Genomic DNA, 15,160 nt, shown 5'->3' with positions numbered 1-15,160 from the left:
AACCTTGTAGGATAAATGGTATTTAAATGAAGGAATTGTGTTATGGAATTAAAAACTATATATTTAACACAGCTAGAATAAAATTGGAGAAACCTGACAAGTACAAGTGCACAACAGAGACGACTTCCGATGGGAAAGGTAATAGTGTAGCAGCTGTTCAGAGGAATGAAAGGCCACACCATTACTTGTTGTGGTGCATCTGGGGCTGAAACCTACACTATCATTAACAATTCATCTCAGAATTACTTTCTCGAATAATTGATGTAAAAAATGCTAATCACAAATCACACAACCCCACTGCAGCTTACTTAAATAGCTTGTTTTGTCTGAGCAACACGGCACAAGTCAAAGATATTCAATGATATACAACAGAGAAATCACCAAACACGAGATGATTATGTCCATGTGTGCAGACCCCCGATGTAGTACAGTATCCTCACCGTATCTGCATCCGTTTTACGACTCTATCTGGTCCTTTATCGATTAGTCGCTTAAGCTCTAGGTACATATTGTAAAAAAGTACTAAAATCAAATAAGTCTTAGTATTTGAGTTTTCCACAAAGTTATGCAGAGCCGGCCCAATGCATAAGTGAACTAAGAGGCTGCTTAGGGCCCGTAACTACAAGCGCTTGAAATGCCCCTCAAGAGAGCTTGAAACAAAGCCGGTCGGCCCATACGCAAGTTGCATAAGCTCCCGAAAAATTGTGCAAAAAAAAAAAAATATATGAAATATAAAAAATATATGTATATGTATAATATATAATGTTTACAACTTCGATGAGAGGATGAAACGGAACTATGCGGTCATGAAAAGAAGTAAAAGACACAACATGACAGTGAATTGCTGGAACAGAAATCAGGTAAACTTAAGTTCTCTCCTCTCTGAGTTTAATGTGAGCAAATAACAGTAACGTTAAGTTTATGTGCTAGCTTGCAGTGTATCTCTCTCTAGTCTGTCTGTCGGTCTGTGTGTGTCTTGCTTGCTTGCAGCCACTTCCAGTGTTGTTCTGTGACTTTGTATTTTACTCTCACTTCTGTCATGCACAACTAGTCTATCTTTTTCATTTGATAAACATTTATAAACTGCAGCTTGGAAAAGATGTGTTCATATATATATATATTTTGATATAGATTTTCTTGTTGGCTGTAATACTGTAGTAGTATTGAATTTTTTTAGATATGAAACAGTTATCAAAGTCAAAGTTGCAGTGCTGTGACAAAATTGCTGCACAGATAGGTATTGCTTTTCTGTAACCTTTAAAGACAGAGAAATTCAGTCTATTCTTCCTGGATTCAGTGGATGTAATAACATGGGCTGTGTGTGTGTGTGTGTGTGTGTGTGTGTGTGTGTGTGTGTGTGTGTGTGTGTGTGTGTGTGCGTGTGTGTGTGTGCGCGCGCGCGCGCGCGCATGCGTGGACAGTTTACTTCAGCTCAGGCTGTAGATGGGATTGCGTTCACACCTCTGTGACCATTTTCCATTCGGGCCAACTGTCACCAATTCCACTGAGTATTACCAGGAGAGGTCTAGGCTTGCTCTGATGTCTCTGTGATTGTTGTCTCCAGTCGGCCTCACTGATTGCTTATCATGAGGGGCTCCCTCTTATTGTCTCACCTTCAAACAACCCTGGAGTATCTCAGTGACTCTACACAGAGATGGAGACCCCGTTTGTGTTTGAGGAAATGGAATGATTGCTCGAGTCTGGGGGATTTTAAGAGTTTCTTTCTGTCTCACACAGGGATCTCTAACATACAATCAAATCACAAAGGCATGTAGAATGGCAGCATCAAGTAAGGCTACATTGGGAATAAGATGGAGTAAACTAGCCGTGTGTGCGTTTGTGTGTGGGAGTTTATATTGCCATGAAAGTGAAAAGTGCACTCAGCAGACTCATCAAAGCACCATGTCCCTCCATTTTCTTGGGTTAAGTGCTCAGGAAACCAGGGAATTTAGAGAAATGAGTCTGTTCTGTGTTGGTGGAAACAAAGTCATTGTGTACATACTTAAAAGCAAAGTGAATACAGCTTAGACTTATTTGTGATGTTACAGTGTGATGTTATCTGTTAATGTTACAGTGTCATTATTGTTTGACTGACAGATGATGGTGCATACCATGTGTGTTTTTCTGTCCATTTGTAACATCTTAGGAACCCTCCACTCCTGCTATTTGACTGATTGAAGTGAGCATTCACACAGCCTGCATCGGCTGTCAGATGGTGCGGCAAAAACGCAGGTGTTTCCATTCATTTTGAATCGGGGTAGTGTGTTTAGGCTGCGGCGAGGGGTGGCGGGGTTTGCCACAGGGGGGAACCGCAAAAAAAACGTAGCGGGCCTGCGGCAAAAAGTTTAGCCTGATTCAACTTTTGGAGAAACGCAACCCCACGTCACGCTGTGGTGGCCAATCATGTATTCGGCGATCAGACTTGTCAGTCGGTTTTAAGGGGTTGTGAGAATCCCATACAGTAAACAGGAAACATCACTGCCTCTATCTCTGCCACAGGAAAGTTTTAAAACATGAAACAAAAGCACTGAACTGTCAAGGAGTCTGTGTAAAAGCTGAATGTTCGCCAAACAACAAAGCACAGTCGATCTGTCTCGCTCGTCTCTTTTCTTTCTGTCTTTTTGGTTACACTTTACTTGAAGGTATCTACATAAGAGTGACATGACACTGTCATGAATGTATCATAAACATGTCATTACCGTTTAAGACATAACACTTCTTTTAGTAAGTGTCATTCGGTTTTTGTCATGACAAGTTATGGTTAGGGTTAGGGTTAGGGTTCATGTGTCATGACTGTGTCATGACAGTGTCATGTGTTCATGACAGTGTCATGTCACTCTTATGTAGATACCTTCAAGTAAAGTGTTACCGTCTTTTTCCGTGAAGCTGCCTTCAAGTGCGGTCGGAAACGTTACAAACAGTAGTTGTGGAATATAAAGTCTACTTGTTATTGCATTAGGGGGGTTAAAGAACATATGTTGCACACAAATGTTGGCATTTCTCTGCACCGGAGTCTAACTCCGATACATTTATTGGACTTAATGTAAACAGCATTAATATTTCTGGTCCTGAATTCAGCTCTGGGGAATTAGAAGTGCTGCTCTGTCTTGCGTGGTTATCAATGTGCCAGAAGCAGATTTATTTAACTGCGTTGGTTAGAGAGGGCACAGGAGAAGGTTTCTGTTTCCGAGGGACTCTGGTTAAATGAGACTTTAATCAGATGTAACGCAGTTCAGCCCGGCTGGCAGCGGCAACATTAACAGAGTGCCCACTGTCATTAGTGTAGTGTGATCTCTGCTTTACCACTTTAGTTTGCCGTTCTTAAATAAGAGCTAATGAGGAGCATCCATTTTCTAAGACTGGAGAGTAAAATGAGAAGTAAACAAGCCAGAGTCTGTGTTTACTGCAAAAAGTTACTTTAAACCCCATGTAGGCATGCTGGATATACAAACTATCACTATGGCCTGCATGAAGCAATTAAAAAGATGTCTTTGGCCTTTGGATTTAAGAGACAGCATAGGTCACAAGATCTCCGTCAATTTTAACACGTCTGACAGGGTTAGCAGCATTTCCAAATGTCTCCATTTTAGGGGCTCAGAAACGCCAGAGTAGTGTGGACGCAAGGAAAAAACGTAGAGTTGTGAAAATGAAAATGTAGTAGTGTGGATGTAGCTTTATGGCGTTTTTCCATTACATGGTACCTGCTCAACTCGCCTCGTCTCTACTCTACTATTTTTTGGTTTTCCATTATGAAAAAAAGTCCCTGGTACCTGCTAACAGGTACTTTTTTTAGTACCACCTCCGTCCAGGTTCCAAGTGAGCTGAGGCGATACCAAAAGGTGACGTGAAAACCTGCAGACTACTGATTGGTCGGAGAGAATCGTCACTAATCACTGCGTCATCATTGCCTGCGACAGACGGGGGGGGGGGGGGGTCCTGAACAAACCCACCATTTAAATAGTTTAGCCAGCTGTGTTTTTTTTGCTGCCTCCAGCTTCTTTTGAAACTAAATTTGTCTTCTGGCAACGATCAGCCACATGCCGAGAGTCAAAAACAACACGCCTTCGACGTTCTGTGTGTGTGTCGCGTTAGGTCACTGCAGTTTCCTGCGGCGTCGCTATGACAACCAGCCACGCTCGCCTCACGCATGAGGTAGTACTAATTCTGCAATGGAAAATGGAGGACGGGGCACCGCGGCCGAGTCGAGCCGAGCCGAGCTGGTACTAGCAGTGGGTAAGCGGCATTAGTCCCTGAATTATGAGGAGGAACTTTGTACTAAAGTGATGGTACCACATGGTACCACATTAGCTTCAGCTTAACTTTGAAAGATGTTTTAGAACACCATGGATTGCTGATGTTGACCGCCATTTTTTAGAGTGGACGGTAGGGTTGGCATGACAAGCAGGAGGGGTCACTGCAACTCTGAACACTTCCTGCCACCTCCCTTCAAAATACAATGCACTTCATAAAATCGCAACCTATGCTTTAATATGGGAATCCATGTCTTTGAAGGTTTTATAGAGCATTTATTCAGCCGTAAGGTAAAAATGATGGCACTTTCAAGAACCATGCAACACTTCACGGACATTTTTCCTCAGTGTTTTCTTAATCTCTTAGAGTGTGTTCAGACTTGGGTCAAATTATTCAGTCGGGACAGTGTCTTTACTCTACTGCTGCTACTTTGGTCCATCTACCATGATAAAACCAAAGAAATCCAGTGGTGTCTGAGTGGGTGGCATTATTGTTCTTGTGTGTAAAAAGTAAAAAAAAATATATATGTATGTCACTACCCAAGGCTTGACACGTCAAATGTTTGTTTTAGCACACTGAACGGAAATGGTGGTGAAACGCAATCAGGGTTTTTGGTTTCTATTTCTGTTGCTGTATGTGCAAATGATCCTTAAAATGTGTTTGTGTACAAACATGTATGTGTTTGTGCGTGTGTCTGCATGTATAATAGCTAAAACTGACTTCAAACGACGGGGTACAGGAAGCAGGAGAGCAGTTCAACTTTTCATTTGAGCCTTAATTACTAAAATCAGAGAGGAGGATTAAGGGAGCGATTACGCCTGCCGGCATGACAGCCCTCTGGCCACATATTTACGCCGGCCTTGGGAAGCGAGTTGATACAGAAAAGCCGTCATGCACAACAAGCGGGCCAGGGACTCCTTCTGATTGGCTAAACTGCATTCATTTCTACCGCTTAATGGCTCCCGCTGTTACTTGTGGTCTTGCTTCTAATGTGACTCGTTACGAGTTGGGGGCTTCATTTCTTATATAGCAAGAAACTCACGCTGCCGATGTGACAACTTTTCCTTGAAACAAATTTTAGCAGATTTGTGAGTAAACATGTTACCAGTGTTTGGTCCAAAATGTAAAAATGAGCCATTTTTCCACAGGCACAGTTTGGCCTACCTTAATCAAACTGTGCCGTAAAAAAACATGCCTCTGGCCTCCCATCCTGCTTGGACTTTCAGACACCAGCGTTCTTTACCTTGCTGTGCCATGCGATGCCATTTTCCTTAAACGATTTTAAAGGTTATGTTAAAACGATAGAACATGAGTCCATCCACACGTGCAAATGTTTTAACTAATGGTACTTTTATTTAATTGAAATGCACTTGAGATGTCTTTGCCTCTTTTGTGATTGTTTTGTGATTGTAAATTGTTTTTATACGTAACAAACTCTTCCACCACTTGGAAGTTCTTTCTTCTTTTCTTGTTGGTTTGTTTGTTTGTTTGATATTTGGAGGACCTTCAACACATAACTAATATCACATAATAAAAAGGTAAACAACACCTTTGGGCATGCTGTGGCTCCCATGTCTGGAACATACTGCCTTAAAAGTCATGTTGACGGGGGAAAACAATTAAATCTAAAGCCACCTTGGGCAGTTCATGGATTCACGCAGGAGCTGCCCTCACTAAAACAATTTGCGTATTAACAAGATGGAGCCGAGACAGAATCTCTGTGAATCCTCTGAGTGTTTATGAAAGCAGCCGAAGGAGGGTGTGCGGGGAGGACCGTACCATTGCGTTGATCTAGATGAGTCTTCATGTTGCAAAGCTCTCCTTTAATGTCTCCAGGCACCTCCATCCCCAACTTCTGATAGAACTCCCGCTGCTTCTTTATCTCCGCTGCAGGGGGCAGAAAGAGAGGAAAATTAGAGAGGACGGTGTTTTTCTCTCAACATCCTTGCTGTCACTGGGGGGGTCCAATGGTCTGGCTGTGTGTGTGTGTGTGTGTGTGTGTGTGTGTGTGTGTGTGTGTGTGTGTGTGTTGTAACCTGCTTCATTAGGTCGTCCAAGCCCAGCAATGACAGCAAGAATATTTTATTAAAATGTGTTTGTTTTATAGCGATGCCAAGCCAATTTGTGAACACTAGTTCCTAGTTGGATCTCTTGTGGGTTGCATCCATAAAGAGAGGCGATACACGACACTTACCCTCTTGAAGTCCCGGTACCAACTTGTAGACAATGTCTTGCATTGTTCTGTCATGGCTGAAAAAAACAAGAAATTGATTAGTTACCTTATTAGTTTATGAGAAATACTATTCTGAATTTTACACCCAAGGATATAAACCACACATCTGAAATATTAGACATGTTATACTCTATGTACTTCATTCTGAGGGTCCAGACCCCACCAAGGGGCCATGAGATGAATAACAGGATAGGAAAGCAGAAAATACATTACAAAATACATACACACAATAGAGTTCTGTTTTTTTTTTTAGACATTCTTCTAATTTGGGCCTTTTTTTCTTGTAAGTAAGTTCATCTATTCAGGCCTCTATATGCAGACATACAGTATGATGAGGAATGATCACTTTTTGGTTGAACTGGTTGGAACCAGACATGTCCAACCTGTGATGAAAGGCCGTAAACAGACAGAGCTTTGTTGTTGTTGCCACAAAGGCCTACAGTACAACTTCAGTTACTGGTTACTCACCAGTAACTGTGAAAATCCTGTGTGGTCGAAAGCAGAACATCTCAAACTGACATTTATTGAGAGATGTCAAATGTGTTAAGACTGAACAATTTAAATGACACCTGCTCACTGAGGCCAGTGTGCAGCATATGCTCTGTCAGTCAGAGTGTTAAATGGCCTTTCCCTGTTCCTCAGTGCAGGTGACACAGGTGCGCAGCGTGGGCTCCGGTCTGCCACCGCTACGCTGGTGCGTTTTGACAACCAGCCGTCGCAGCCAGCTAAACGGACACGACATGTTGAGTGTGTTGTGGAGTAAAAACTCTAGAAAAAAAAATAAAGTGGTGTGTGAGTCATCGTATCTTGGGCCAATATTAGCTGCCCGGTGCTGAAGCTCGCTCCACAACGCAGCAGAACAATGACCCCTGCTGGGCAGAGCTGGTAGTATATTTTCACGGCCAAGTTTGGAGGTTTGAACACTGTTACTGAGATACAAATATGACACAGATACAGTACCAGTCAAAGGTTTGGGCACACTTTCACATTCACCTGAATGAGAAAGTGTGTCCAAACTTTTGACTGGTACTGTATGCTCTGTTAAAATGTAGAGAAATCTTTAAATTTGGGATTTTGATCATGGTGGTGGAGATCACTGTCTAGCATGTTGCTCACATATGTATATAGGTATCATATACTGTACATAAAATGCCTGAATGTATATTTTCACTGGATAGTTTTAACCATTTGGTATATTATGGTACAGATTAATTGGCCTATATGCTGTATGGTGTCTGTGTTCTTTCTTAAAATAACATTGAAAAGGAGATTTTATTCTAAATGAGGCTTTTACCCTATATAATAAAGGTTTGACAATAAAGGCAATGTAAAGGCGAGTATCTTTTAACAGCCAGGCAGTTCAGTTGTTAAAGCAAGGGTAACTGAAAACTGTAGTCCCTTTTAGGATGATAAAACAAGCAACGTACACATTTTGTATGTATTCATCCAGCAGTGGTGCATCACTGCAGCAAAAACCCACTACCAAAAAATAAAGAATTGATAAAGAACTTACTCACGTTCCTCTCCATAAAGTGTAGCAATGGCAATTTAGGTGTTTAGGAGTTAAAAGTATCCAAAAATACCAAAATAAGAAAAATCACCTGTTTACTATGGGTGTGCAGGGCCTTTAAGGTCGGGATAAACAATATCTTAAGGTTTATGTTCTTTACAATTACAGGTCATTTAGCTGTGACTTTAAACAAGTAAAATATTTACTTATAGACACCAGCTACATTAACTAATTTCCTTCCCAGAACTAAAGAACGCCAGGCTGTTTTTTGTAATGCTATGTATGATTTTGTGGTGGTTTTGTTCTATGTATGTGAAAATTAATTAAAGCCATCAAGGAAAGCCACACTTGACAGTACAAGAGGCTGGATTAGTTCTGCTGAGCCAATTCTCTGTGAGGAGGCGCCTTGAGTGTGATTTTGAGTTTAATCTCAAACATCAACTTTGATTAATCTTCTTGATGAGCAGATGGGTTTTATGTGTCATCTGATGAGAGTTTTGCCTTCAAATCACTTGTGATGTTTCCCATCAACTCCAATTTCCTGAAAACAATGAGGCAAAAAAACAGCTGTGCAAAAAGTTAATGTGTTTGAAATGGAGCAATCCCTGCAAAACAATGAGTCTGCAGACAGCGCAGTTTAGACGGTAATGACTGAATTGCTGGTACATATTAAGTTTGTGTCGCATTAATCAGACATTAATGCATGAGCGCTCAGAGGGGGCACGAACAACAACATCCCTCAGAGAGGAGGATTTAGTCTGGCAGAGGGAACTTCCCAAAAATAATAAGTACACAAACGTGACTTCAAAAATATGATGTACTATTTTTTTTTTTTTTTTTTTTTTACTTAATTTCAACCTTAAGAGAAAATAATTTCATGAAATTGTTTAAAGTCTCCAAACCAAAATCTCAAAACCAAACTATCAGCTGTCGAGTTGCATTGTGGGCAATGTAGGCACCAGGTTTTGACATGGAAGAAGAATGTGTGGAATAAGAAGAAAAAAGATGATATCTCTACGGGTCAGATTTCATAGTACTTTATATACTTATTTACTCATGTATTTAATGAATAACTACATATATTATGTATTGCACTGTAAGCAGTTCATATTTTCTAGCTGCATTCATTTATTTATTGAACCTCCTTATGTTCATGTATCTATGCCTATACACATACACAAAAATAGACTACCCCCAGCAGAGGGACCACAGGTGGTTTTTTCTTGCTGATGAGTGCAAATAAACAAAAAAGGACCAACAGCACTTTGTTCCTTGGTAGTTTATTGTTTACTGGCTGTGCACTGCTGTTGCCCCCAGAGGCAGCGAGCAGCTCCCTGCACACTGATGGAGCACTGACAAAACGTCTGTGTGTGTGTGTGTGTGTGTGTGTGTGTGTGTGTGTGTACATACATACAGAATGTGTGTGCACTATAAGTTTGTGAGAGAGGAATGCAGAAAGTAAGGTAGAGAGGAGAGGACTGTAGGTACAGAAGGAGAATGGAATAGTACTGAAAGACAGCAACTCGCAAGTGTGTGTGTGTGTGTGTGTGTGTGTGTGTGTGTGTGTGTGTGTGTGTGTGTGTAGGATCTGCAGCGGCTTCCTCACTCACCCGATGTACTGCAGTGGGTGGCTCTGATGAATAACAATCCTACATGTGGGGCATGTGTTGTTTTCCTCCAGATACTTCACTAGGCAGCTTCTACAGACTGGAGAGAGAAACACGCACACGCACACGCACACACACACACACACAGATGTAAAATAAATCCATTGACAATGTTACTGTGTATTTAGTATGTTTTCAAATGACAAATGTTTCACTTTTGTGTGCCTGTGGCTTAAACCATAATCCTGATTATCTGCTAGGTACTCTGATCACAATCACTCTTGGATTTGAGGAATGGCAACCACCTTTTTAAATCGTCTCACTTTCAGCTGCAAAGCAAGCAAACTTTCCTAACGATGGCTCATAATTACAGCCCGACTGTGGCTGGCTGTTGTTAGCTTATTAAAGACATATATCATCTCGCCGTTTATGTCTGCTGATACGCAACACAAAATTGTCAGTACAGAAGTGCCAAACATATATTTGAGGTCATTTAGAAAGTGTGTCCCCAAACCGAGTTCTTCCACCAGAGAGCAAGTTTATTTTACACTGTAAAATGCCCCGATCATATGTTGGTCTTATTCTAAGGCTGCACCAGAAATAATAAAAGCTGAATTATTAAACTGTAAATGTTGCCTGTTTGGATCTGTTTTTCCCCTTTAGTCAATGTTTACAATTTTCTGAATCAGGTGCCACGCTCGTTGTTTCATATTGCATTTAATAATATGGCTTATATGCATACTACTTATCGATAAATATGTCAACCGTTTTTCCTATCAAGAAACAATTTAGTCTATAAAATGTCCATCACAATTTCCCAGAGCTCACAGTGGCATATTCAAATTGATATTCAAAAAAAGCGGCAAAGAGGCTGGAACCAGGGAGGCAATGTGTGGGATTCTTTATTTTTCTTAACCCTTGTGTTGTCTTCCATTGGACCATGCACTCGTCATCCTCCTGGGCCAAAACGTTTTTGTCCCTTTTTTCGACACTTTTTCAATGTTTTTGGTGCTGTATAAACACCACTAACACCAACTTATTACTAGTTGTACACTTATTTTTGGAATTCATGGTCAATAAACCTCATTTACAGGAAATTATCCCTAATCCTTGAGTTAAAAAAGCAGAAATGATGAACTATTTAGACTAATATTAAAGGAAGGACAATCACAGAAGGGTCAACGTTTAGTCGGGATACTGTTTCGAAACGTATCAATTTCTTTTGCAAATGCTAAAAAATTTAACAAAACACACCAAATTCAATGAAATTAAGAGATCCGATCTTTTGTTGTACTTGCGAAGCGCGTGTATGGAATCATCTGTGTTATTTTTGGTTAATTAAAATTAGGAAGTTAAAAAGAAACCAATATTTCTGAGAAAATGGGTCAAATTTGACCCAAAGACAACACGAGGGTTAATTAATTTTCTGTCGATCAACTAACTGATAAATCGACTACACGGTGAAAGAAACAAAGCAGATAGAGAGTTAACATGGCAATGCTCAGTCCCTCCAAAAAAAACGTGATTATGCGATCGCATAATTCAATGCATAATCAGCCAAAGTCCGCATATTTATGCGGGGGCCGCATTTTTTCAAATACGCCGTACTTTCGTCGCATAAATTGCTGATTTCCGCACAAATTATGCGGGGCTTGCATGATTTCATAATCCCCGCATTTTCGTTGCAAAAAAGTTACATATATCTTAGCAGAAAGTTGAAAAATGTTGCGTTTACTTCACACAAGAGCAGCCATTTTCCCCTGTTGCCATGGGAACGTTATGAAGTGACAATTACGCGACGTGAACATCATCGATAAGCTGCAAACCCCGCGATGAAGCCGTGATGAAACCGCAGTTTTTGCAAGTTCCCGCAATTTCATCGCATAAAATTGCATAAATATCCCGCATATTCCATCGCATTTTTTAAGAAAACGTGCCGCATAATCAAGGATTTTTGCCCGCAACAATCACAAAAAAACTCTTTTCTTTTCTTTTTCTGGAAGGACTGAATGCTGTAGAAAAAGATCCCCACACTGATACAATGAAAAACACTCTGGTTTCATTCTGACTTTTGATGAATAATCTAATATTAAAATATATGTTTAAACATACTTGACCTTTCACCTATGGAAACCTTCATGTGCATAATACCAGACATATTTTGAGAACCAGCACAGCACTCCATCAAATCCATCTCCACCTGACATTTTTTTTTTTTTTTTTTAAATCGCAGTCTCAGTTTTTTTGGAGCGTGTGTCTAAACAGCTGCAATGGTGACGTGATGTGAATCTCTTTGTCTCGAGTCCCTGATGGTGGAGGCCCTTTTTTTTCCAGAGTGAGAGGGAGAATCAAAGCGTCTCGTCTACACTCTGATGCTTACAGTGAGCAGAACAGCTCCCATCTGTGGTGAAAGAGCTCTCTCTAGTGGGCAGACAATGTACGACACTGTCTGGGCTCATCTCACACATCCAAATGCAAGTTGTTCTTGCGTATCGCTGCACGCTTTTGTTACCCTTTCAGGTGTTTAGTTCAGTATCTTGTTTAAAGCTAATTAGAATTGCTTTATGCTGCAAACAGCAGGGAGAAAAGGTTTGCTGTTGTTTGGTTTTATGTATCTAACAATATGCAGTTTTGGATTTTGTGGGTGGTGATGGCGCAGTGGATATTACACACACCTTTGGCGTGGGAGACCTGGGTTCGATTCCCACTGCGATACATCAACCAATGCGTCCCTGAGCAAGACACTTAACCCCTAGTTGCTCCAGAGGCGTGCGACCTCTGATATATAGCAATTGTAAGTCACTTTGGATAAAAGCGTCAGCTAAATGACATGTAATGTAATGTCAACTTAACACTCAGAATGGGGTGTGAATAGGGAGTGATCTGCAAGGTTTTTCTCACTTGAAATAAACAAACAATTGGGTTTCAACACAGAGAGCGACTGATTGGTTCACACTCCAGTTTTGATTACATTATTCTCGTCAAAATCCACAGACCCCTTTCATTATTTTTGCAGCATTATTATTTCACAACAAGAACCTCAAAACATCACCTTGGCTCAGATCTCATGTGAGCAGGGCACCGGAGGTTGCAGATGGGGTAATCAGGCTGAGACCTTGTTAATAACTCAGTGGCCTCCCTAGGTCTTACAAAAAGGCTATTTTATCACCAGACTCCTTCCTTTTCACTTTTGCAGGCCATAGAACACAAGCCAGCATATAATGCAGATGGGTTAATCTGTTGGGACACTATGAAGCTTGTGCTGCTGCACAACAAATGAGAAACGCTATGGCTGAAAAATACACGAGGCCCTGCTGGCTGTACAGGAAGTATCTGGCTGGATGGGTGAGAAATCTTAAAAGGAAGCGCTGCCCTAAAACGTGTTTCGCAGGAGTAATGGAAAGTGCCAAAAAGCCCTCAGACGGTCTACAGCTGTATTTTATAATGCATTCCCTACACCTAACAGTGTTTTGGCCCAGATACATTTACTCAAACTTAACTGTGTGAATGCAAAACAAAAAAAACTTTAAATCATAGTGATCCTTATCTAAATTGTGAGCTCCAGGTGAAATCACTGTTCTGTGTTTTTTTAACTAACAAACTATGAGAAAAGAAAAAAGAAAATCAAGCCCTTTCTTCAACCCTACACACTCGGAAAAGGTCATCCATGCTTTTATCATACCTACACTAATGCCTTTTTCAAAGCATGTTTCTTTGTCAGAACAGCCTCCAAGTCTGAAGCAAAAATCTGGGGCACATTTAAAAAAAAAAAAAAAATGATATTAAAAATCATTTGTTTTCTTTGGCTTTTTCTTGGTGTTAAAATTTCAAATGTGGTTTTGAGTGTGTCGTGTCGGTCTGGTTTATTTCCCCTTTTTCTTTTCTCTCTCTCTTCGGCAAAGCACTTTGGTTTTGAAAAGTGCAACATAAATAACGTTTACTTACTGGATCATATTTAAAGATGAATGGACACAAATACACAAAACGACTTTGAATGAGTCCAACAGTCGAACAGGCTTCAAATAGTTGCTCACTAATCAAAATGGACAATCAAATTGGCTGCTGATTCAACTTTCTAAAACACATTAAAATACTTGTAATAGTTAATTATGTTCATATTCCAATTTGATTACGGTAAACTCAAAACAAGCCCATGTGGTCTTTATAAGGCCTTGCCATTTTAATTTTTGAACTTCTACAACTGAGGCACAGTGAGCGTTTTATGTGAATTTCTCCTTACTTTTGAAGAATGTTGCATTCATTTGCGGAAAATCAACAAAAAAGAAGCGATAAACTTGACTGAGAAAGAGGGTTTTGCATGATAAAAACAACGTATAAATAGACTCTGTAGATTGTACACTGTTGAGGATATTTGTGCAACAATTAACAGATTGTATTAAATCCATCCTGTTAGAAAACACAAGGACACTTTGAAGTAATTATGTGTGACTTGCATTTCTTCCAAGGTGTATTTTATTCAACTCTAAAATGTTTCATAAAAGCAGCTTTTAGGCTTGAGAGGTTTTATGTAGAGTGATAGTAAAGGCTGTAAGTGAAGATCCAAACAGACAGTATTATCCTACTTTATTGAAAACACCCCTGCTAATGATGAACCACTGTGTGAATGAGATGGCATCTCTTACCTTCCTACGAGGGCTAATAAATGTGCAATGAATCTCTTTCTCTATAAGTGTGTGTGTGTGTGTGTGTGTGTGTGTGTGTGTGTGTGTGTGTGTGTGTGTGCGCGCGCTTGTTTTACTATATTTGTGGGGTCCAAAAACCCCACAGTATACTTGTGGGGTCTGCACAGCCTTGTGGGGCCCAAAATGCTGGACCCCACAAGGTTAAAGGGCTGTTTGAGGGTTAAGACTTGGTTTTAGGATTAGGGTTAGAATTAGGTTATGGTTAGGGTTAAGGTTAGGGTTAAGGTTAGGCATTTAGTTGTGATGGTTAAGGTTAGGGTAAGGGGCTAGGGAATGCATTATGTCAATGACGGGTCCCCACAAAGATAGTAAAACAAGTGTGTGTGTGTGTGTGTGTGTGTGTGTGTGTGTGTGTGTGTGTGTGTGTGTGTGTGTGTGTGTGTGTGTGTGTGTGTGTGTGTGTGTGTGTGTGTGTGTGTGTTAACTTCAGGTTTAAGGCACCGGGTTCCAATATTTTAAAATTATATTTATATATAAACCATGAGAGTGTTTTGTTTTATGGGTGAGACTGCCAAACGATCAGCAGAGAGACGAGGCACTTCATAGCTTGTGGCGTCACAGAGCATACAGATTGAAAGCAGCAGTGCTATAAGTCAAAGTTCAGCTACAGACAGAGCTGCATGGATCACAAGAGGCATTACTCTGCCTCCAGGATTCTTCCCCTAGGGGACAAATCCTAAAGGTAACACCCTCAGAGCCTTGGAGACCAACACAACCAGTGTGTCAGATAAACAAGAGAAATCAAAAGAGAAACTGGTGAGACAAAAAGCTGACGACAAGGAAGAGAAACAGAAACGACACCAAAGGAAGAGCAGCAGGAGTGACAATTTGAAACTATTTGAGACCACAAAGACAG

The 15,160-nt window shown here is 40.6% G+C and overlaps 1 protein-coding gene across 2 annotated transcripts in view; it reads right to left on the bottom strand.

Annotated features, from left to right (window-relative positions):
- Positions 1–15,160, bottom strand: part of LOC116062520 (polycomb group RING finger protein 3) — a 67,220-nt gene that overhangs the window by 13,445 nt on the left and 38,615 nt on the right. For both annotated transcript variants that reach the window (XM_031317220.2, XM_031317219.2), the window contains exons 4-6: positions 9,605–9,701; positions 6,446–6,501; positions 6,031–6,138 (exon numbers count right to left, since the gene is read on the bottom strand). In XM_031317220.2, the coding sequence (XP_031173080.1) occupies positions 6,031–6,138; positions 6,446–6,501; positions 9,605–9,701 (261 nt within the window). The remainder of the gene's footprint in view (positions 1–6,030; positions 6,139–6,445; positions 6,502–9,604; positions 9,702–15,160) is intronic.

This window comes from Sander lucioperca, chromosome 1 (genome assembly GCF_008315115.2).
Source record: "Sander lucioperca isolate FBNREF2018 chromosome 1, SLUC_FBN_1.2, whole genome shotgun sequence".
NCBI lineage: Eukaryota > Metazoa > Chordata > Actinopteri > Perciformes > Percidae > Sander > Sander lucioperca.
This window is presented reverse-complemented; position numbering and strand designations above follow the sequence as displayed.